This window comes from Coffea arabica, chromosome 6e (genome assembly GCF_036785885.1).
Source record: "Coffea arabica cultivar ET-39 chromosome 6e, Coffea Arabica ET-39 HiFi, whole genome shotgun sequence".
In the NCBI taxonomy this organism is placed as follows: Eukaryota; Viridiplantae; Streptophyta; class Magnoliopsida; order Gentianales; family Rubiaceae; genus Coffea; species Coffea arabica.
In genome coordinates this window covers 16,422,730-16,446,557 of record NC_092321.1, presented here as the reverse complement: position 1 = coordinate 16,446,557, position 23,828 = coordinate 16,422,730, and the positions used below count along the sequence as shown (strand labels likewise).

The following is a 23,828-nucleotide window of genomic DNA, read 5'->3' as shown; positions in this document are numbered from 1 at the left end:
CTTGTTCTTCCTTTTTCTTCTTTCTCCTGAACCATCTGGAGTAGAAAAATAGAAGCAAAACAAAAGCAAAATCAACACCAACCTGTGTTAATCTTACTTTTCTTTTTTTCTTCTTACCTTCTCTATTTCTTTTCCCTCTCTCTCCCATCTACTGGTGCAGCAAACCAGAAAGCAGAGATGGAGGTGTGTCACCACCGCTTCTACTGCTGCGTGGTAGTCACTACAATTTATTGCTGAAACTTCACCAAATTTTTGTCCCAAAGTCTATTTACAATTATTTGTCACCAATTTCACGTGAAGAGTCATGAAACTTCAAGAATTTAGATGAAATCTGAGATCCAATGGTGTTGAAGATGACGATGAAGGTGATGACAATGGCAGTTCAAGCAGCAAAAATTGCCATTGATAGATTGATTCGTACACTTCCATCATTGTAGCAGATGAATTTAGTTGGCTGCTGATAGTTTTAATTGTTCGATGGGCTTCCTAGGTAAGCTTTCTCTCGTGGGACTGGTGATGAATTTGATGAAGAGGCTATTTCACTTACAAGCGGAGTGAAGGTGGTTGGGGACATAGAAAGCAGGAGTTTGAAAGAAAAGAATTGGTCTTCTGCTTCAGTGGGTCAGCTTACAAGACTAACAGAACACCTTAATGAGGAGGACAAGCCAGAGTAGAAGACGCACCCCTGCTCGTGGGCCATTGGCGGTAGGGTTATATATATTTGAAGGATCTTAAATTTGCCTAAAAATTCCTGTATGTGTCTACTGACTAACACCATTGTCTGGACGGGATGGGCTTAGCTTAGCGGAATCTTACAGCTTGCGTCTGATCACTGCCTCGACTGGTTCAGTGTTCAATGATAATAGTAGTAAGGCGATGGGTTGTTAGCAATTTCTCGATCTTGGAACGATGATGACGATGATGAAACCTTATGCTTGTGCCTAATGTAAAGAATGATGCTGCCAATGATGAAACCTTGACGACGGTGTTGGCAGCAGTAACAATAGTACCGTGGGTGAGTTGTGAATTTGTTGAGGAGTTTGAAATTTGTTTTGCTCTTTCATGGAGTTTTTTGAGATAGAATGATAACAGTGATAAATTCCTCCATGAATATGCAAGATTTGAGAGAATTAAGAAAGTAAAATTTGGGTCTTGTCTTGATTTGGATTTTCAGTTGAACGGTGGCTGGTAATTGGTGGCTGTTCTACTGTTGTCAAAGTAAAAAATGGAGATTTGGAGAAGATGATTAGTTTTGAAATTTCAAATGAGCCACTTGATGTTTCTTTATTCTCAAATGAAGTGAGAAATTTTTTAAAATCTTATGTAAACCCTGATCTAACTTTTAGTATAGGTTGAACAAGGTTAATATAGAAATTTCATATTTTTCTGTTAAATTAGATGATTTCCATTGTTGGCCAAATTAATCCAAACCACGAGGGGTTCTTTTGGAGTTTTTAAACAATGAGGAGGTTTTATGAAAATAATTCAAACCATAAGGGAGTTTAGTGTATTTTACCCAAAAAGCTATTATGTGTTTACAAATTAATTTTTTAAATTATGGATAAGAAGCTAACTAACTCGTAGTGGTTTCCTTTCAATTCCTTTTGTAATCCAAATAAAATGCATGGATTCTGATTTCCTTTGGAACTCTTTTCTTTTCTTTTTCACTAGAGTTCTCTCCTTTACTTTTCTTCTCTTTCCTTCAATCCAAATGATGCCTAAGATTCAGTGCAAGTAAAATGAAATTAAAAGCTTACCTCCACCTTTTCGCTCTCATGGAAAGCTTTCTTTGCTAAAAACTCAATCACCCTCGAGAGTTTGGACACCTCCTCTCACACTGATTTCATCTAGATAAATATATAAGTAGGTTGATCTATGCAGTGACTCGTAACTTATTTTATTTTTTAGTTAGGTAAAATTTCTAAGATCATCATACAATACTCATTTTAACTCACTTTTACAATTTTTAAAGTAGTTTATAGTGAGACAGATGCTACATGGGTGAAAAAAATGCAAAGGTACGGGTGACCTTACTTTTTGGGTTTGGTGGATAAAAATTAGGGTTCCCTGTTTGGAAGATGGTCATGTGATTGTCATGTACTTTTTTTTTCTGAAAAAAATTATATTCCCATTTTACCCTTAAATTGTAAGCATGTGAATTAGGTGTGCGCTTTTTAGTTGGAAAAGTGATTGAAAATCAGCTCTGGATTAAGCCATTAAGGAGCACAATTTTTTTTAATATCTAAGGGACTATTTTGATTGATTTTAAATATGAGAGACTAAAAAATATTTTCTTTTTTTTCTTGAAAACGTAAGGGACTATTTTGATGATTTTTTTGTTAAAAAATGTCAAAGGACAAATAAAAAGAAAAGAATTAATTGCAATTTGCACCTCTAATCTATAAGGGATAGCAATTCGCATAGAAAAATATTAATTTTAAGACTCTAACATAGTATGCTAATTTAGTACTAATTTACATAAATGGATTGCAAACTAGTAACTTTGTATAGTCATTTTAGAATGAAAAGGCTTTAATACATCTTAAAAAGGGTTTTCACACATGAAAATTAGAGGCCACAAAGTCTTTTCACTAAAAAAAAATATTAAGAAAAATCATTAATTTGCAACTGATTTGATCAACGTGTCATAAATTATGTCTTAAAATGTTAAAATTGATAGTTGAGAGGACAAAATGAAAACCTGGGATAGTTGAGGGTGCCTATCGCAATTAACCCAAAAGAAAACGGAAAACAGGGTTTAAGCGTTTAGTTGCAGAGAAGCCATAGCCAGAGCTAGTCAGGGGTTTAAGCTCAGAGAAACAGAGAAAGAGAAGAAAAAAAAAACATAAAAAGAAACAAGTAAAAATGGGAGGAGTGAGAGATGGGATAGTGAAGAAAGGGAAAGGAATTTTATTGGGACAAATGGGATTCAACAAGGGAGGTGGAAACATCAACTGGTTCCCCGGTCACATGGCCGCCGCCACTAAAGCAATCCGCAGCCGCCTTAAGGTCTCCGACTTTGTCATCGAAGTTCGGGATGCCCGTGTAAGTTGTAATTGAACTGCCAACCCCTTTATTTCTGTTACTTGTTTCTTTTTTGTTTGGTTGTAATTTGTTTTCTTTTTTCGGTGAAATTATATTTACAGATACCATTGTCATCGGCAAATCAAGATTTGCAGCCAATGCTTTCAGGGAAAAGAAGGGTCATTGCTCTTAACAAGAAGGATTTGGCCAACCCCAACATCATGCATGTAAATGTTGTTTTGTTTTCTTTTTTCCCCGTAATTAGTAGTAACTAGTAACACATTGCGTCGGTCAACTTGTCTGAGCTCGTATTCTTGAAAATTTGGTTATGTTTTTGTATTGTACGTTCCTTTTTTTTTTTTTTGCTTTTTCCTTTCTTTGGTTAAAAGATGGTATCTAAATTAATTTTTTTGGGCTGTATATGATGATCTTGTTCCGAATTTAACATGTTTATCTCCTTAAGAAAGATGACTTAGTTGATTTGGCTAAATACATTTGTTTGAGTTTTTGGGGGAAGAATTGAAAAAGAAAAATATGGACACAACAGTATTCCCATATGGAAACAGCTAAAGACTTTTAAGGCTGCCTATGTAGTAGTTCTGTGCTTTCAGAAGTTACTGGACTTTTGGGGTGTTTGATGCTACTTAATGGCCTATGGTTCTGTCTGTCAACAGAGAATTCCATTGGCCGTTATAGTTTGAGGGCAAAAAAAGTTTTATTCTGATTATAAAGATGTTGCATAAGTTTTTTAAAATTGCTTTGACCTTCCCCAACAGTATCAATGTGAAGATGGGTTAGCTTTATGAGATCTCGGTATTATGATAAGATTGGCTTCTATTAACTCAGAGGGTTCTTATGAAGGTAAAGAGATAAATACGGCGGATGTTTATGTGATCTACCCTTTAAAAGTTTCTTACTTTTGGTTATTTACTTGCATGCTGAAATAATTGAAGAAATTGGAAAAGAGAAAGGGAGAAAAAAAGGTTGTCACCTTTCTTTTTACCCCTTTTCTGCTATTCTTTAGTTTGTTGGTATTATTATGGAGGACCTTGTAATAGCTTGTTTAGGTGGTCCAGTGAAGTGTGGTTTCAGTGATTTTGGTGTAGAGGCATGTATCAGTGCCCTTAAACTCCTGGTATAGGTAGTTTTGTGAAAGATATTAATCATTTCATCTGAACTCGTTTTTGCATAAGAGATTCTGGCATAATGAAGACTGTTTGGTACCTTTGGAGTGATTTCTCTTTGTTTGGTGGATGCTGGATTTGTTTTAATGATTGAACCTGTTTGTTTTGGCTGTTGAAGCCCAAGTAGGGTGAAATTGACTGGTTTAAGTTCATGCAGAGATGGATCCGTTATTTTGATTCGTGTAAACAAGACTGTCTTGCAATAAATGCACACAGCAAAAGTTCAGTTCAACAGGTTTGTACTCTTTTTCCCCCCTCAAGTGCTTCTGTTCTTTAAACCTTTTTGAACTTTATAATTCATTACCATGGTATTTGTTCCTAAATGTGTTTGCTTTTGGTTATGATGCTTATTTACAGTCATTTTGTAAGCTTGGACCTAAAGCATCTTGTAAGGTTGGACCTAAAGCAAAGTCCTATATCGCCTTAAACATTGTTTGTTGTTGTACTTGCAAATTTGGCTAAACAAAAAAATTTCAGATGGTTGGCTTTTACACATAGAATCAGAAATATCTTAGCTTAGATAACCTATTTCTTTTTGCCGATTACTATGCTAATCACTAGGGTGATTCTGTCCATTTAAATTCTGGAAAACCTGGAAGCAAATATTTAGAGAATATGCACTTAAACATTTTCTTGTGAAATTCCAAATCTACCCATCAGGTGATTATTATAACATCTGCAAATGCTACTGTTTGTGGGTGTCCAATATGCATCACCAGTGCAATTGGTGAATATCTCTTCTTTGCAGTAGATAGGGATCAAACATTCTGCTGCTTTGCCAAGAGAAGTTGTAACCATTTAATCAACATGAATAAATTATTGCATTTGAGACAGAGATGGAACTATTACTTTTATACCTCATTAGGAGTGTGTGTAGACTTCCTCTCATTTTGAGCCTTAAGGCAACCTTTTGCTTCATTTCTTTCAAAGACATAGGACGTCTTCAATGTAAATTTTGCTGTTCATCCAAACTTGTTTGCTTTCAATTTTGCTCTGACATTAAATGATTTATGAAGCTTCTTGATCTTGTGGAGTTCAAACTGAAGGAAGTAATCTCAAGGGAGCCTACTCTGCTTGTAATGGTGGTTGGTGTTCCAAATGTTGGCAAGTCAGCCTTAATCAATTCAATCCATCAAATTGCATCCTATCGCTTTCCATGTGAGTTTTTTTTTTAATGTTGTTTTCTGTCTCTAGACGTTTCCACTTTTACCAGTACTTTCAGGTTCCAAGTCTTCCTCCCCACCTCCCCCCCAACAAAAAAAAAAATAGTGATGGTCCATTAGTAGAAAAATAAGAAAACAAAAAGAAAAGAAAATCAATGAGTAATGATGGCCTCTGATTAATCTTAGTGCAGCATAAGACGAAGCGAGCTACAGTGGGACCATTGCCTGGAGTTACTCAAGATATTGCTGGATACAAGGTAGATAAGCTCTAAAAAGCACTTTGAGGTCCTCATTAAAAAATTGATTAAGTAAACAATTCTGCAGCTTCATTAACATTGAGATGTAGCACTGCTATGTAATACATTTTAGATTTAAATCTTTGCAGTCTTATTCTGTTAAAGCTTATTTTCCCTCATTGCGTTCTCTTCTTGGGGCACACACTGGCCATTTATATGCTAAGGAACATTAAAGCTTGGTGACTGAAATTGTAGAGTTTGTTATATTAGCTGTATGAGAGTTTTAGTTGAATGATTCTAGGACCAGAGATAGGAAAGGTGGGAAATAAGAATTTCTTGATAGATAAATCATGAAATGATTACTCATGTTATGTACCATCTTTATGAGAGCTTGCCTGAGCAGCTATTAGCTATTTTTACATTTTTAAAGAGGTTTGAATATCTATTATTTTTCTTATCTCATACAACCATAATCTTGTAATTAAATGGATGAGTAGTTTGATGTTGTTACAGAATTCTATTTGACCATGAGAATTTACTCTTCTGCTTAAAGTTCACTCAGTCATCATCTATCTACACCTCTATTAGAACTGCAATATTGATCAGATCTCATACTTCTTTTTGTCTTATAATGCATGTTGTGAAGTTTACTTGATCTACTCTTGATGCTGATTTGATTGCCTGCAGATTGCTCATCAGCCTAGCGTATATGTTTTGGACACTCCTGGAGTGCTCGTACCAAGTATTGCAGACATAGAGACTGGATTGAAACTAGCTCTTGCAGGTTAAGCCTATTTCCATGTTAAAACTTAGCCTTTCCTTTTTTAGACTGCTGGGCAGGTAAGTCCACATAGAGGAAAAACATAAGGAGAAGAAAGAACAGATGAGGAATGAAATGATTGAAGCTTCACTAAAATTTGATATACTGCTTGATTAAAGAGTTTTACATGTTGCCTCGACCCATAAATAAACAAAAGGTAAATAGATGTTAACAATCTTATAATTCTTACCAAACAAGACTGGTATTTGTGAACATGATTCCTTTAACTTGTTTGTGTAAATTTTATTGTTTGACCATGAGCATATGCAAGGTTTGGGAAACATTATTGATTTGTTTGGCTTCTCCTGTTTATTAAAGAATAAATTGGAAAGTTTCACTGCAGAAGAAAGCCGTAATTTGTTTTACTTCTCCTGTTTTCTCATTGTTTAATGTCCTGCAAAGCAAATTGGATCTGTTCCTAAGTGATTGTCTGTTGAATGAACAAATAGGACATTAATGTAGCTTGGTCTAGTAGGACCAGTCTGGACTGCCAATGTTGTTGTACTATATTCAACTTTAACTCAACTTAAAATATAGTAAAAAGATAAGTTGGTCAAAGCGAAAACAGAAGTCTCATATCAGTTCAATGTTCTCATTTTTCTTTACATCTTTTAGCCACATAGTATTCAAAGCAGGCATCCAAATGAAGTTGTATTTTTGCTGCACCCATCTTATCATTTGAAATGCTTATCCAATGTATGCCGCATTTGTTGAGTATTTAGATATGCAAACGCAGGCTCTGTTAAAGATTCTGTAGTTGGCGAAGAGCGTATTGCTCAATACTTGCTAGCAGTTCTAAATACTCGTGGAACTCCATTTCATTGGAAGCCCTTGTTTGGCAGAGTAACTGAGGGAGTCAAACCAGCACATGATGTCAAAGATCTTCTACCAAACAGGAGAAAACCCCAAAATAACTCTGATGTGCTTTATGTTGAGGTAACTCTTGACTTCTTGATCTCTCACAGAATGTCTCAAGCGAGTTCAAATGTGAAACCCAAAAAAAAATTAAAAAAAAAAAAAACTGGATTGCTGTTGTAAGTCCTATATTATACAAATACCATGTCAGTTAAATTCAGTTTAGCCCTCCAAAAATACGTAAGTGCATCAATAAAGCAACTCAAACATAAATTATCTAAAATGGTAGGCATGTGGTGCACACCTACTATTGAAATTTTTTCTAAAAATCTATCTATCAACCCTTTTCATATTTTGCCTAGAATTCAATTTTGACCTGTGCAATCACCAAAATATGGTGACAGCTGCAGCACAATAGAACATTCCACTCAACCCAACCATGAAACTTACACCAGCACTAGGACTTCAGTGGCTCCCAAACTTTAATCGCCAACAAATCAACCATAAATCCAACCAACCAGAGTCAACAAAGTTCAAAACTTGCAATAACTATGAATACATGAGAAGTTCAATCTTGGTATTCTGAGACACGATTTTGATAAATAAAATGCTCCACGTGGCATGAATTAGCTAGATCTGCTAGAATCTGGGTCAGAATATATAAGAAGATCCCCCTTCCGCACCAGCCTCAAGACAGCAGACCACATTCTTACCTCCTAAACCTGTGACGCAACGGAACTCTGGTAACCGTAATGGAATTTCTAGGCCAGGAATATGAACCAAAGTTTGATGTTTTGGAGAAGAAATCTCAAAAGCTTGGGATTATCCAATTGACAACATTTGCATCTTTTACTGGGCTCTTTTGGAATTCACAACTATCATCCCCACTCAAATTGCTTTTGTTTTATTGCGCATCTGATAGTTTTTGGTTTATCCTTTACGAAGCATCATCTTAGAGTTGCTAAAAGAAAGGCACATGAGTCTACATCATCTTTGGTCTGTGACCCCCATCAATATGTACCTTGTTTCTTTATTCCCTAATTGAACAATTCTAACTTTGTTGCTGGTAAACAGTAATTAACAGAATACAAGCAGCACAAGGCAATCTAAAAAAATACAAATTCATATCTTTATGAATGTTTTCTTTGCAGAATTATGTTACTGAAGTCAAACGTGTATTGTACACAACCTTGTCTGAATTTAATGGTAGTTTGGAGAGTGAAGGGGACTTGGAGAACCTCATAGACCAGCAATTTGATATGCTCCAAACTGCGTTAAAGATACCTCACAAAGCATCAGAGGCGCGTACAATGGTATCTAAGAAATTCCTTGCTTTGTTTAGAATGGGAAAACTTGGTCCTTTCATCCTTGATGATGTCCCGGATATTTCTTGAGTCTGTTTCTTATAAACGTTCTTGTAGTAGATTTTCCAATTTTATTGGATGTCCTCCAAGGGACTCTTGTACTGTTAGATTTTGGTGCCCCCATCGTATACTGTACATGTAATTATTGTTGGCTAGGTACGGTGGAAATTGTAATTATGACACTTACAGAAAGGCTGTTTCTGAGCAAAGTTTCTGTGGATTCCTCAGATTTTCTATTTGCTGTTCATGAATTTGTTGTAAAAATTGTCCTCTGAACCATGTAGCTAGCCGTGGTTGAGGCTTAACCGAAGCTTGCATGGTGTGAAAACTATAGAAGAGTCCTGTCATATTTGGTTGAATCACTCCAGTAAGCAAAAATTCAATTTTTCCTATGTATAAGAATAACGTCAGATTATTAGCAAAAATAAGCATTTTGTGGGTTAATTTTTTTTTTTTTTTTAACTTTTGCTAAATAAACTGTTGGCTAATTGGTGTCCCTATGGGCATTTTCTCAGTCATGTAAGAAATGTCAATCGTGATTCCACAAGGTGCGATGGTAATGAGACTCAATCTTTATTTCACTAAACCTCGTGCTGTATTCATTGATAGTTTAGCATACAGGAAATTGAATCCTCGAGGAATTCGATCTTTCATTTTTCTAGTATTACTAAATCAATTCTCTGTCTTTTCTTGGGGTTTTTTCGGTAGTAGCAGCATCAACTGTGCTTTATTCCGAATGAAGCTGGATGAAGCTAAAAGGCCTCAGCTATGACATGAAGTTCTGATGTACAAAAAAATTGAACTTTTACACTGCAGTAATGCTTTAACATGTTTGAACTAAAGCATTTACAGCTCTTTTTCAAAACCCACCGTCCCCCTTTGAATGGTACAAATGCTTCTTTTTTTTTTTTTTGGTTATCTGTTTTTTGATAACTTAATAAGTTGTACAACAACATGGCATTTTCTCAATGATTTTGAATGTCAAAATTGAATTGCCAAAATGATGCATCAGGAGTACGAGCATTTAGGAAGAAGGAATCAGAAGTTTGAACTCATTTGTTGGCTTCAATGAATTCTCTGTACTCTTTCTTCATTTTGACTCCTGGCACAGTCCTGCAGATTCAATACGAAGTTAAACATTTGATTATGCAATACTAAGCATGACATTAAAGCATGTTTAGTTGTCACTCGTGATCAAAATTTATGGGACAAAGGCCACATTTAATACAAGAAACAAACAATGAGCCAACCATTGACTATATACAGGCTGTCAGGAAATACGAGAAGCTTTTCCAAAGTCAAGTTTTCGGGGGCAAGCAAGTACTCTGTTATTTAGCTTTGGCCAGAGTAACGGAGAAGATATCGGGTGACATTTGCAGACTTTGATAAGACAAGACATTTTTTGGACAAGGTATGTTCTATGAGAAAGCAAAGCGTTCCAGATCAAACTTACTTCAGCAAATCCTTGTCCTTGAAGAACTGTACGCATGGTGTTCCCATGATTCCAGCTGCTTCAGCAACCTCTTGGTCTTCCTCAATGTCAATTTCAACTAAATGTACATTGTGGTCAAATTCATCTACCACCTGATGCACAAATTCAGAAAGCTTTTTGTAAGAAAACGGAGTTTCCTGTCTTTCAACAGGAAAATTGGCAAATTAGACAAATATTATTCATCGATTTTAAAGCTTGGAATCTGTTTATTCCTGGTTTCAATGTTCCAACAGTGCACGGATTTGATTAAGCGTGATATTAATCTTCGAATCCACTAATAGTTTCTTAGGCACACACCTAGTCTTGGCATCTAATGGATGATACAAGGAAATCAAATTTTGCTTAAAGGGAATTTCTGAATAAACCAAAATTGCATTTTAGTTGACACTCATTCATACAGTTTCAAAAGATCATTTACTTGGAGCACTCGCAGAAGAGATTTCTCATGCTAGATGCACTTAAACGAGAACTGTGCATGTATCCAGTTGGGAAGTAGGTTTGTTAACTCACTAGCTTATGCTTTGACATGCTTTAAGTCCCCAGTTACATATTTGCTTACAAATTTAATGGGAAAATATAAGAAATTTGCAAGGAAGACTAAAATGGACCCTACATGTCCCGAGAATATTTTAGATGTGGGATGTCGGTGCTATATTGTTTCCTTTATTAGTTTTGGTTCTCCCTATTAGTCAGATTGATAATCCATAAGCAGCATGCTATTTCAGATTCACGTGTAGAAAAAAGGTCAAGCCTAGTCTTATTTCTAAGGTTCACTACCTCAGGCAAAAATTTGCACTTTTGAACCAACGGAGCATGCATGTAAAGGAAAACTTGATTTATTAAATTAAATCATAAGCATGTGGGGCCTTACCATTTTTGTTTTAAAGACTCACTTTCCATTCAAGGAAAGTGCTATTAGACAGTTCGAAAAGTAGTAAGAGACGAAAATGGAATATGTATATGTTATAATTAATTGCATCAAAGCTTCAGATAGTATAACTACAAAGGATTAACAGTCACGATATTTGCAACTCTCTGACTTGCTACTTCTCAGTTCCTATGATAAACACAGGAAAGCATGCCTGTATAGCTATGTATGCAGATATGACTATTCATGAAAGAAATATAAGAAAAGATCACGGACAAAATTTCTTTCTCCACTAGAGTATCAGTGGCGTACCTTGTTGAGAATTGGTTTCAAAGTTCTGCAAGGACCACATGTCGGTGAAGTATAAAGAACACATACAAGTCGTGGACTTTCATGGTACAATTTTCTTAGAGCATACTGAGATGGAAAAGGAAAAAACAAATAAGTTTACAGAGAGGTAACATGTATCAGAACTGATAAATAAGCATCTGTGAGAAAGCCAAGTAAAGCAACCAGATTCAAGGATGAAAACGTATGCTCAGAGGTTTTTTAAAGAGGATCTTATACCTGGCCCTTGTGCTTCGTAAGCGAAATATCAAAACCTTCTTGCACATCTCTGTCTGTAAGCTCCTTTCTAGCCTCTTCAGTTTTAGGCTGTCAAATGGAAAGTGGGGGCAGCTAAAAGTTAGCATTTCCATCTCACATGATCCAAAATCAGAGAGTTACTTTACGTTTTCTCCCTTCTGTCCTTTTGACGTTTCATCACTTTTTCCTCCTTTTTGTATTAAGGTTAGGGACTCGTGAGTTAGGATGTCATAGTGAATCCAGCAATATCAAATAAAAGAAATGGACAGAGAACTCAGGTGCAAATAGTCAACCTGAACCCTAACAGATTCGGTACGTGGGTAAATTTGATAAGCACAAGTAACAATACACCAAAACATTGCAGACATTGTACACCCTATGCGGGTGTACACATATAGATGTATGCAAATACAAGAAAAGGACGCATGCACTATAAACTGCAAGCAACAACGTAAATGCAGCCTTGATGAACTTTAGTGCTCAACAACTTGGAAGTTTCACTTGAAAACCTCAACAAGGGTAAAGTTGTATCCAGTTTAAGAAATGTTGTACCAGATACTTGGGAAAACTTGGAGAAATCCACCATAGAGACGCGATATACCAAAGCGTAGTACTTGATATACAAACAGAATTAGAAGGGAGAACTAAGAAAGCAAGCTAGATGGTAGTCAAAACATTAGGAAGTAAAATACCTGGTGAAATTCAACCACAAGATTTTCACTTGTAAGATATCTTTCCACTGATAAAGCAGCAACACATCCTGATCCAGCTGCGGTTATAGCTTGTCTCCATTCATGATCCTGCTCATGGATGACAAAACAAGATTCTAGTATCCTGTACTGTGTAAAAACATGTACATTCAAAATATCTACTATCTGTCATATGATGAAATTTGCATCCTCCCAAAAAATAAATGAAGCAGTTTCATATTTCAAAAGTGACTTTTTATGGCGTCAAGCATACTGTTTCCAAGCAGTGATTAGTATGATAAATGCAATTTTCTCAAAAGTGCTTAGTCAATAACCCATGCTGACTGAAACCTTGCTGGTCAAGAAAGGGGATTAGAAACAAAATATGACTCTTGTTCTGGATTCCACTTGGAAATTATAATCCAAGTGAGGTTAATGATATACTAGAATGTATTACAGTAATGGAATACGAGTCATGATTATACACCTTCCCTCCACTTTTTACGTCGACCAATTTGACTTATTACTAATCAATTTCTCGTTGTGGACTCTGGGTAAGTGGAAAAATAATGATTTCAATAAAAGTCACACTACGTTCAAACATTTTCCTCTCTGGATATATACATCAAAAGTTAAATCAACACACTGATCATTACAAAGTGATGTGACAATAATGAAAACAACTGTTTGCACTATTACCTGTACATCTCCGGCTGCAAATACACCGTCCACAGATGTTTTTGCAGTACCCTCCTCAACCAGAATGTACCCTGTGCTATCAAGTTCTACTTGGCCTTCCAACAACTGGCTATTTGGTGAATGACCTATCCCATAAAATAATCCTTTTGCCTCAAGCACCGATTCTTCGTGAGTATCAACTTTTCTCACTAAAATGCCTGACATTTGCCCTTTGTTATTGCTGACAACATCGACTGTCTCTGTATTGAAGTGCACGGTGACATTTGGATTGTTGAAAACTCTGAAACATTCGCCATAATCAACCTGTTAAACAAACATTCAGGAGTAACAACTTAAATAGATCACTCATTAGTTATTCAATTCACCAGAAAAAGCAGCCAAAACAATAGATGCAACTTTATTCACACAAGACACACACAACCGAGGCAACAAGTGACAACGAAAATCAGCACAAATAAAATTCACTGAATAAATCATCAATCTATTTCCACGGTGAGCATTGTGGCAACAAACACTTCTTATAACAAAGTTTGACACAATTTCCAGACATATATGGATCGCAGAAGAAATCTAATACAACTTTACACCCTTTCACAAACCGAGTATAAACGTTGATTTCTTGCTGAAAGAAAAGAGCTTCGTCTTCAAAAAAAAAAATTGGAATATGGCAGTATCAAAAGAGAATCATGGCACAAACTATGCACATGCTTTTCCTTCAAGTAAGGGTTAACTGCAAATAATAACAGAAAATATGGAAATTCTTTCAAGTATGATTATATAGGTTGAATAGGATAAAGAAATACCTGCTTATCTTAATTTATGCTGGTATTACAGAAATACTATATTAGACCAGGTATACTTCTTATATTTGTCACAGTTACATGGTTTCCATGAAAAGCCACAAATTTTCTATAAAAGGGAGTGTAAACAGCCAAAACAAAAATAACCTGAGAGATGAGTAAACCGATATGAAGTCATAAACTGCAAGTTCCATGTTATGAAGTACACAATGACCATCCAACAAATTACTAGAAGTTAAAAAGACTACCTAATCAAATCATGTGGCATTCAACAAATTTCTAACATCAAACTAGATCCCTTATCTTTCACATAGTGATGCATTAACCATGGTTTTCTTTGAAAAGAAGGGAAATGACCAAATAAAGGTCTAACTTAAACATGTGGCCTGAACCCGTGGCAAGACATGTTTTTCAATCACACAAAGATTTTCCAAACAAGGCAACTAAACTAGTAAGACATTCAAGCAACAGACCATTGTGTCTCTAGAGTGCACCAGCTCTCCCTCTCTTTCTGTTGCTATTTTAAGGAGAGAGAGAGAGAGAGAGAGCTCTGATATTAGCATTTTGAAAGACAATTTGTGTACACTAGCAGCCACTTGCAATTTAGAAAAGTTATTTCCTCAAGAACTACTCTAGTTAGATGAAAGAATGCACCTCTTCATCCCAATAATATTCACACATGGCTTTTGTGACATTTCATCGTCAATTGACAAATGAAATCATTATTGTGCTTAAAAAAATAAAAAACAAACAATCAAATCCAAACATTTCTCCAGATCTTTATAGTATATATGCAGGAGACTAACCATAAACTCACAAAAATAGACAAACAACCTACGAGTTCACTGCAGTTCCTTCTCACCAAACACATTGAATAATTGAATCATACTCTTAGAATGCTCAATCCACCTAGGCTATCTATTTTCTGTCTCAGAGTGCTCAATGCATCTAGCTTTTTATTCTCTGTTCTCTTTCAATTTCTTCTGCATTTTTTCAGTGTACAAGTTGCATCATCAGATGCTAAGGACCAGTATCCAAATCTCAGGGTCAGCATCTTAGCAAGTTCACGCCAATTTAGTCAATTGTTTCAGTGTAATCATGTCACTGGTAATAGTTGGCAACGTTTATTTAGAAGTGGGACATCTCCTACAAGGAGAACTATATAGTATGAAAAAGCAAATAAGCAACAATAAGCAGCAGTCATGGCAGAAAAAAGCTGAAAAGGCGTATTGAAATTTACTTTGGATTCTCTTATATAGGCAAAGCAGAAAAAGAAAAAGGACTTTTACAAGAAAAAAGTCAACAAAAGTGCCTAAAAGGGCAAAAAGTGGAACAATTATGAAGTCAGTAAATGCCTTACCAGCTTAGTTCCTACAGAATGCAAGTGAAGCAATATAATGTGATCACTTTTTTGCGCTGGACAGTTTCAGAAAGACAAGAAGATATGCAAAGAGAACAAGTGAATGAACACACCTATCTTGCATTGCTTTTGATGCTCTTAATTGGTCCCTACGAACGAGTAAATGAACATGTCGAGCATATTTAGTCAAATATAATGCCTCCTCTGTAGCAGTATCGCCTCCTCCAACCACAGCGAGGACTTGACGTTTGAAAAGCGGTGATGCTCCATCACATATTGCACAGGCACTAATTCCTCTACTCCAAAATTCATCTTCACGAGGAAGTCTCAACCTTTTTGCAGTGGCTCCTGTGGCCACAATGAGGCTATGGCACTTTACCTGCAAATAAGCATTAGCAAAAAGTGAGGCATAAAAAGGTTCTAGAATGAACATCTGAGGAACAAAGTTCCATGAACACAAGCCAAAATCCAATTGCCTGGTGTGCTAGCAGGGAAAAAATCATGTCTGTTAACATCACAGTTTGCTCAATATCTCATAAGCCATGAAATAAAGTACGCATGACCTCATAGTGAACACAAACACATGTAATCAAAGGACCAATAGAACAGATGACAGTACCTTGACATTCATAACCACTACCCAGAAGATAATAATAATAAAAAAAAAACTTTATATTAAAGGGTATCTCGTACTTCTATGGGACAAACAAATAAATATTCAAGAACAATAGGTACAAAATACTGCCTTTCAGATTTCCAAAGCCAAATTAAGAACTCTCACATCAACAGCTAACATTTCTCACTTCTCAGCCTCAGGCCAACTTATTTAGTAATTTGAAGGAATCCCAATTACAGTTGGGAAGGTTATCCCACGAGGAAAGCTTTTCCAAACACCTCACAAAAATGAAAACCTCATAAGGATTGGGTTTACTGGAACTGCAATCAATAAGTTGAGAAAATTATAGACTATAGATTTCTTATGCTGCAAGTAGACAATTAACAAAAATCTGTTATTTACAGGGACAAAGCTTCTGCACTCCAATAACAAGTTAGAGTAGGACCAAAACAAATTCTTTTCCCACTCTAAAGCTACTGGCTCAGATTGATGCCCCAAGAAATAATTTACTGAAACAAATTCCAAAGAATTTCCTCAACTTTCATATGGAAAAGTGTTCCCTTCAACGTAAAGTTATATTTTCAATGGCAATTTTAGTCGAATGTCTGTAGTCATTGTACTCCAATAATTGAATCATCAGACGCTAAAATAACACATCAAATACTTATAAGCATCACCTTGCGTTCACTACTTTGCACGGTGAAAGGACGATTCTTCACATCAATAAACTCTACGTCCTCCTGGAATAGTTCAGATCCCCAGCGTTCAGCTTGACGCCGCATCCTAATGAATGAAATATTATCACAATTCTTATAATTCTCTACAAAATAGGTACAGCAACATTGGCTGCCAAAGGATCAGGAAGATAGACAAAGTAACACTCATCTTTATGTACCTATCCATTAGGTCCGGACCAGTTATTCCATCTGGAAACCCAGGGAAGTTCTCTACTTCCGTGGTCGTCATTAATTGTCCCCCTGGAACGCCACCTAGTTGGTATCCCTCAAACACAATGGGCTTCAGGTTAGCTCGAGCAGCATAAATTGCTGATGTATAGCCTGCTGGACCTGATCCTATTATTACCAAATTTTCCACAGTTTCATCTGCATGAATGGAAAAGCACAATATATCAAGGAAACTCCATGTTAAACTACAAAAGAAGACACCTGTGAAATATCATCAAAATGGAGTACAGATAAGATCAAATGAAGGCAGTGGTTGTTAACATTTTGCAACTATGTAGTTCGTTTTCCTTTTCTTTCCCCCCTGAAGAGCAGCAGGAGTTGAACAGTAAGTAGCTCAAAATAAGATAGGCAAAATGAGGGCCTGAACACATGATATCAACCGAGTGATCTCAAAGCAAGATATAACTTAATTCATATTTCTGTTGAAAAGTGATTTTTCAATACCAAAGAAAAGCTATAAATAAGGTTCACAGAATCTAAACAAGAAGACCACTGTCAAAGAAAGTAGCTCCTGTTAACATTCCTCTTATACCTGGTCTCATAATAGTTTGTGCTAAGTCCTTCTGGGTATTACCAAACTAAAGCATATTTCCATTATTAGAAAAGTTTGATTCTTTATTTAACTGTCAATTACTTGAATTGGTTAATAACTTTCTATATGTTTTTCTTATAAAGCTATGGCAACAAACAAAGCTGTGGATGGAATGCCAACAAAACATGGTTCTTACCCATGGCATATCGTTGCCTTTCCCCTCTACACTTTTTATCAACGATTTTCACAGTACTATCCTTTTACTGTTAACCCCTAAAAGACAAATATAACTTCACAAAATTAGATCATGTACAGAATAGCCAACTAAAGCATGATCACCTATTTGTCATCAGTTCAAAGCTCAAAAATTTCCTCCTCCAACCTCAGTATCGTCCAACAAAATGAAACCTACCGTCATCATTCCTCAAAACCTTTATGCCTCTTGCATAATTTAGATTCCAAATAACAATTCCCCAAGCTTATTTCTCACAATATGGATTGCTTTCCAAGTACATTTAAATTTTGCTCTATTACCAACCAAATCATTCTCGAAACCACAAGACCTCACCACACACTTCCTCAAACCACTCTAACCACATTAACTTTGGCTTCCAACTTAATTTTACAACGTCCAATAAATCATCATCGAATGCCTTCCCATAGTTGACACAAATTACAATCTTTGGCCCAAAAGTAAAATCAATATATTTCATCAATCATTTCCTTCAGCAACTAACAACATCAACATCCCCAAACAGATACTACAAAATCCAACAAAGCGGAGCATGCATTCCCATACAATTCAATATGGAACTCGACATAGGATGCTCCAAATTCAAAATTCCAAGTTTTAAGCCAATTTAGATTCCGTTCGATCACCTAGACGCTAAACTTAATCACCTGAAGAGCTAGAAACTTGTTCCTCCGCTGAAGCAACACCAGCAGCAGCAGCAGCTACTCGAAATGACGGTGACCACCACGGCGGAGAATGGCGACGAGTCAAACCGCTGGACGGTGAACAAACTCGGGCAGTTGCGTGCGATATCGTTGACCGGTTTCTAACTAAGAGAAGGCCGGCATTACTGAGCGCAGAAGCAGAAGAAGAAGCAGGCGCCAGGGCCGGGGCCGGAGCCTGAGGGAGTCGGTGAGTTGCCAAATTACTAGTAGTTCCAATAATGATTCGCATGGTGACAGGAGGGAGACCGGCGGCGACGGCGGTGGTAGTGGTGGTGGTGGTTACTTTGGTGGGAGTGGCAGTGGCCGCCATTGGTTTCGGACCATACAATGATATCTTCGTTTTAGCCCCCAGAACCAGCTGATGAAGTCGTCGCTATTCAGTCCAAAGCTTTTTTCCAGATTTTCCTTTTCTTTCTTTTTAAAATTTTAGTTTGGGATAATTTCTGAAATTTTTGAGTCGAAGTGTACTACTATTAAATTTTGTAGTATTGATTTTCCTTGTTCTGTCGTTTGTTTTGTCTGGGGTTGCCGAATGCTGCGTTTGGTGGCGTCAAAGAAGAGGCCTATCCTTCATATCCTTCCTACCTACCTCTTTGCCACGTGCCAACCCAATTCTGAACAAGATATAAAAGAATAACAACCTTTAAAATTAATTTTTTTCTTTTTTTAAAAATTAATAGTAGTGATTGAAGATTGAAAAATGAATCAAACTCGATACTCGAATCAAATTCAACTCATTAAGAGTGTAACGAATTTGGTTTATTGTATTTTGTATTTAATAAAATTTTAAACTCATTTCGAACTTGATTCAATTTGCACGAGAGGAAAGGACGTATGTAATAAAAATTTAAACTATTTGAACTCGACTTAATACAAAAGATTTCGTCTTAATAAAATAAACATGTTGAACTTGAATAGAGTTTTAAACTCGTTACTCAAATAATAATAATAATAAGTTATTCAAAATAAACAAGCAAGTATGAAATATTGGAATATTTTATTTGATTAAATTCATTTACATCCTTGACAGTGGTTTTTTTCTTACGGAATTTTGCTAATCTATATAGATGAATTCGAGGTATATAAAATGTTTCTAACTAACAAAGGACATCATTAAAATGCATTTTCAAGTTCAAGAAAGACTTTAGTCTTTGCAAAGGAAAGAGGAAATAAAAAGAGTTTTAGAGTCAAATGTGAAATCTCATCCTTAAGTTAGGCTGTCATAGAGAGACAAAAGATTTAAAATGCTACATACAAATAGACAAAAATTTCATGTCACTAAATTGAAATGTAATATGTGTGAGCCTTAAGTGGACTTCCCTTTTCTCTTCTTTTGAAAGTACTCTTAAATGAAATTTCCATTAGTTGTTTCTGGACTGCTGGATTTATCTCAGATCAAATATTTGGGCTCCCGTTGACAACTTTAGAAAGGCCTGACCCCACTCTCAGAGATATCATTAAATAGACTTAACAGTTGGACTGCCAAACAGTAATCGATTCCCTGCTCAGGTTGAGTGTAGGCTTAGGGCCCATTGGGCAGCTGAGTAGTAAGTCACATTCCTCTCCTCTTGACTATTGCATGGCTAGAACTTTAGAGGCTATGGGGGAAATCAAGTTGAATACCAGTTTTTAAATTTGTTGGTTAAACTTGTGTTCAGACTTGATTTGTTTATTGATTAAGTCGAACTCAATTGATTTGTTTATTTATCGAGTCAAACTCCACTCTTATTCTACAAGTTAAGTCTGAATATTTATCTAAAACGAGAAAATGCTGTTCTATTAAAGAAAATCACACAGCGTTGCTCATTCAAATAGAAGAATTTTAGTCATAAAAAAAGGATCTAACGGGGATTCTCCAATAATTGCTTCTCTTTATTGTTGAGGCCCTTAGTTCAAGGAGAAATTGAGTGCTATCGCTTATCTCACCTCTCTCGAAATTCTTTTAAGTGAACGTTTGGATTAAGGGATTTTATTAAAGATTTGGAATCCTCTCAAATTCCTTTAATTATTTATATTATTTAAGAGGCATTTGAATTTATAATTTATTCTAGTATTTAACATATATTTTAATATTCATTATATTACAAACTCGAATACCTATTAAACAATTCAAAGAACTAGAGCGATTTGAACGAATTTCAAATCCTTCGTCAAATTTCTCAATTCAAACAAAGCCTTAAATCAGTTTTTTAATTTTACCCCAAACTCTCTCATCCTGGTTTTAAAAGCAACACAAATGATACACGCATGCATGAGATGTGTCTTTTTCCGCGGTTTAGACCGAGGCCTTCAAAGCCTAAACAGAGAGCTTCTTTTCCTCAACTTCTTTTATAAAAGAAAAACAATCCCAAGAGCCGCATATCTCTACGTTTGTCTAAAGTTTGGATGAAGACGTTAAAATCTACTAGTAACTCATTTCCAATTCACACAACTTTCCACGTAAAACATTCAAGTGGGAATGCAAAGTATGATGGTTGGTGAAGGGGTTCCAAAGACAAAACAAAAACCATCAACCAGAAAAGAGATAGATGGCTGGAACTCTAGAAGTGCAAATCATGTTGTGAGAAAAAGGAAAGAATTTTAGAACAGAAAGGTCAAGAAAACTCAGCGTTGCCTACCAATTTTGGAAACTTCTTCTCAATATTTTCATCTCAGCTCATCCTGTTCAACAAAATACTTCCCCACCCCCAAACAAAACAACAAATATATATAATAATCGAAGGCTAAAAATTCAAGCCCGCCCTTCACGTTCACGCTCCTCCCTCATGCAAGAAAGACATGTAAAAAAGTAATGCAAGAAAAGAATGTAAAGAAAAGTTAAAAAAAAACATAAATCCATCTTAATTATTATGCATGCATATATGGAATCTTTCCTCATGTTGGGAGGAAAGATTAATAAAGGAAGTGTTTGGTGAAAATATCAAAACCTAAACACGGACGGACACCTAAAGGTTTAGGAGCTTTTTTTTACTAATTTTTGCCACTGACTTTTCACCTTAGATTCCCTAGAATTTGGACTTGTTATCTGTGCTTCAACAAATCATAAATAGCTCCGAAGATTCGACAAATAAGGAACAACTAACAAATAAATTAATCGAAGAATAAATAAGAAAACTACCAAATTTTCAACTCAAATACATTTGGGTTTTTTTTTTTATATATATATATATAGAGGAAGACTTAACAAGCGCTTTTTAATTAGGCAATATTGATTTGTTTATTATGCTAGAGTTTAATTTTTGAGAATATGAAATTCGCAACTATTTTTCTTTTCCTTTGAAATTATATTTAAGATTCTAAAAGCTGTAGTTAGTTCATCCTATTTAAGATAATTAGATCTTATAAAAATGATAAATCATAGTGCTTAAGATTTTAATAATCTGGTAAAAGCAAATGTTTTCTGCATACAAAAGTTAAGATCAAACATTGAACTTTTTATATTTTAAGAAAATCATGATAACTCGAACTTAAATTGAATACTTGTGAATCTTCAACTTTTATAAAAATCTCAAAATTTTTCTTCTTTTTTAAAATAATAAGAAGGGGTCTAATGGATAGTTAAACTTCACATTTTTTTAAAAAAATATGATAATCTTCACATACAAGCCATAGGATTATGAGATAATGAAGTAACCAGCATAGTGCAATCACCTAGACACCGCATGTGTATTGTAACTTTCACCTTTTGTAGCACTTTAAAGTTTCAAAGAATGAGTTGATTAGATCTTGGACAAGTGACGTAAATCAAATCATGAAAAAAATTAAGAAAAAAAAATTAATGTAATTCAAGGCTCGATCGGACGCCTATGAAAAAAATTAAAATTTGAGGGCTGGTTCGAGAAAAAATTGAAAAAGAAATATGTAAATAACAAAATTGAAAAAGAAATATGTAAATAACAAAAATATGAGGACTGGTTCGAATGATCATAGTTTTCTTTTTGTTCTTCCTTTTTAGTTTTTCAATGTGTTTACTTCTATTTAATTAATCAAATGATTGACATGAAACTGAATGGGGTCATAGAAGATTGTAGTAATAAGTAAAGAAGGTTATAGAAGCCATTAGTCATGGTTACAGTACTATTAGAGAGCATGAATTAGTTGAATACTTCATGACTTTGGGGGCCTTAGTGCTAGTCTAGAAACCTAATGAGCCATATATGGCAAAGCTTCAATAAGATTGAGAATGAACCATAACCTTACCCTAGCTCACCGGATACTTAACAACACTAGGAAACATTCTAGCAAATCGATTTCCTAGTGAACATCAATTTCAAGCGTGACATGTAACCCTAGTGAACATCAATTTCAAGCATGATCCCATTTCGATTTCCCACTGCCACTGAGTTTGTTGGAATCTGGCTATCAGACTTAGAGAAATGATACTATACTTGACCTACAAATTCAATCCAAATTTGTTTTTCATGTAAGGCTATGAGTCTTTTCTTTAATAGCAAACTTAAGAATAAAAGTGCACCGGCGGCATCTGACAGTCAGAGGTAGAAAAGTTGCAGAAAGAAATAAAAGGTTAATAATAATAATAATAATAATAATTGCACCCTTTAATTTTAGAGCCGTCCGAGGCCATAGTAATAAGCTTCATCTTGAAGGTAAGTAGGTTAACATCAAATCACACGCGCCAAGTTGATGAGTAGGTTATATCAATCCCCAAATGAACCTTTGAGACAAGGAGGAGAAGAACAGAAAGTCAATAAAGTCATTTCTTCCAAAGCATTTAGATAATGACTGAAAGAGAAGGAAGATGACAAAAATAGCAGCAAAATCATACTAAACGCTACATTGTCAAAGAAATTTGGGATTTGAGCAATTTGCACGTTAGACTCTTTAGAATAAAATAAAGAATGTACACGTAGCTGAGAAACAGAGAAAATACCAGCACACCTACACTTACTAATTATCCTAAATAAAAAAAATAAAAGCATTATTCATTTCCTTGAAAATCTTCACAAGCCAATTCTGCTCAGTTGTTGTAATCACCCATCTTCCACACGTACAGTTGATTTATACATGACATGAACTCGTAGACGGTGCTATATGCATGCAAGTACTGTTGACCGTTCAACTTGATCTACAGTCACAAATTGACTATATATACCTAAAATTCCCGTCAATTTCTGTTTCTTTTACATTTTTGTTCCCATTTTCCAATTGCTATTTCAAGGCAAGTTATATAAAGGGAATAAACTACATTAAAAAAAAAAAAAAGAGAGAGAGAGCGATTTATCAATTCGATTCTTGTACTTTTGAAGTAATGCCCATTAATAGTAATTTAAAAAAAAAAAAAAAATATGTCCACTTATAGGTTTCTCTTTTACCGTTCTAAGGGAGAAGCAAAAATTGCTAATTTGTTAGAATGGACAAGCAAGCAAAAATTGCTAATTTGTTAGAATGGACAAGCAAATGATCAATCTTCTTCAAGAATTAAACCTTGTTGATGAGGTAGTAATTCATGCAACCTAAAGAAAATGAATACTATTAATTTCTAATTCATGGTTTGATGAACTCTACTTCACACGATGACATGATCTAGGTCTATAGAATATATATATATATATATATATATGTGTGTGTATTTAAGTAGAAATATATCAAGCTTCAATA

General features: G+C 35.3%; 2 protein-coding genes across 2 annotated transcripts; one reads left to right on the top strand and one right to left on the bottom strand.

The window, feature by feature from the left end:
- On the top strand, nt 1-8,882 carry LOC113695488 (short integuments 2, mitochondrial). Its single transcript, XM_027214607.2, has 9 exons — nt 1-365; nt 491-3,045; nt 3,147-3,251; nt 4,366-4,443; nt 5,225-5,366; nt 5,558-5,628; nt 6,295-6,391; nt 7,164-7,363; nt 8,434-8,882. The coding sequence occupies exons 2-9, from the start codon at nt 2,866-2,868 to the stop codon at nt 8,674-8,676; spliced, it is 1,116 nt and encodes a 371-aa protein (XP_027070408.1). The 5' UTR covers nt 1-365; nt 491-2,865; the 3' UTR covers nt 8,677-8,882.
- Nucleotides 8,883-9,354: 472 nt separating this feature from the next.
- LOC113694648 (thioredoxin reductase NTRC) lies at nt 9,355-18,752 on the bottom strand. Its single transcript, XM_027213502.2, has 10 exons — nt 18,153-18,752; nt 16,651-16,858; nt 16,433-16,538; nt 15,253-15,518; nt 12,980-13,259; nt 12,284-12,391; nt 11,574-11,660; nt 11,319-11,423; nt 10,100-10,230; nt 9,355-9,759 (listed from the first exon to the last, which is right to left on the bottom strand). Exons 1-10 carry the CDS (start codon nt 18,517-18,519, stop codon nt 9,699-9,701), a joined length of 1,719 nt encoding a protein of 572 aa, XP_027069303.1. The 5' UTR covers nt 18,520-18,752; the 3' UTR covers nt 9,355-9,698.
- Nucleotides 18,753-23,828: the final 5,076 nt, after the last annotated feature.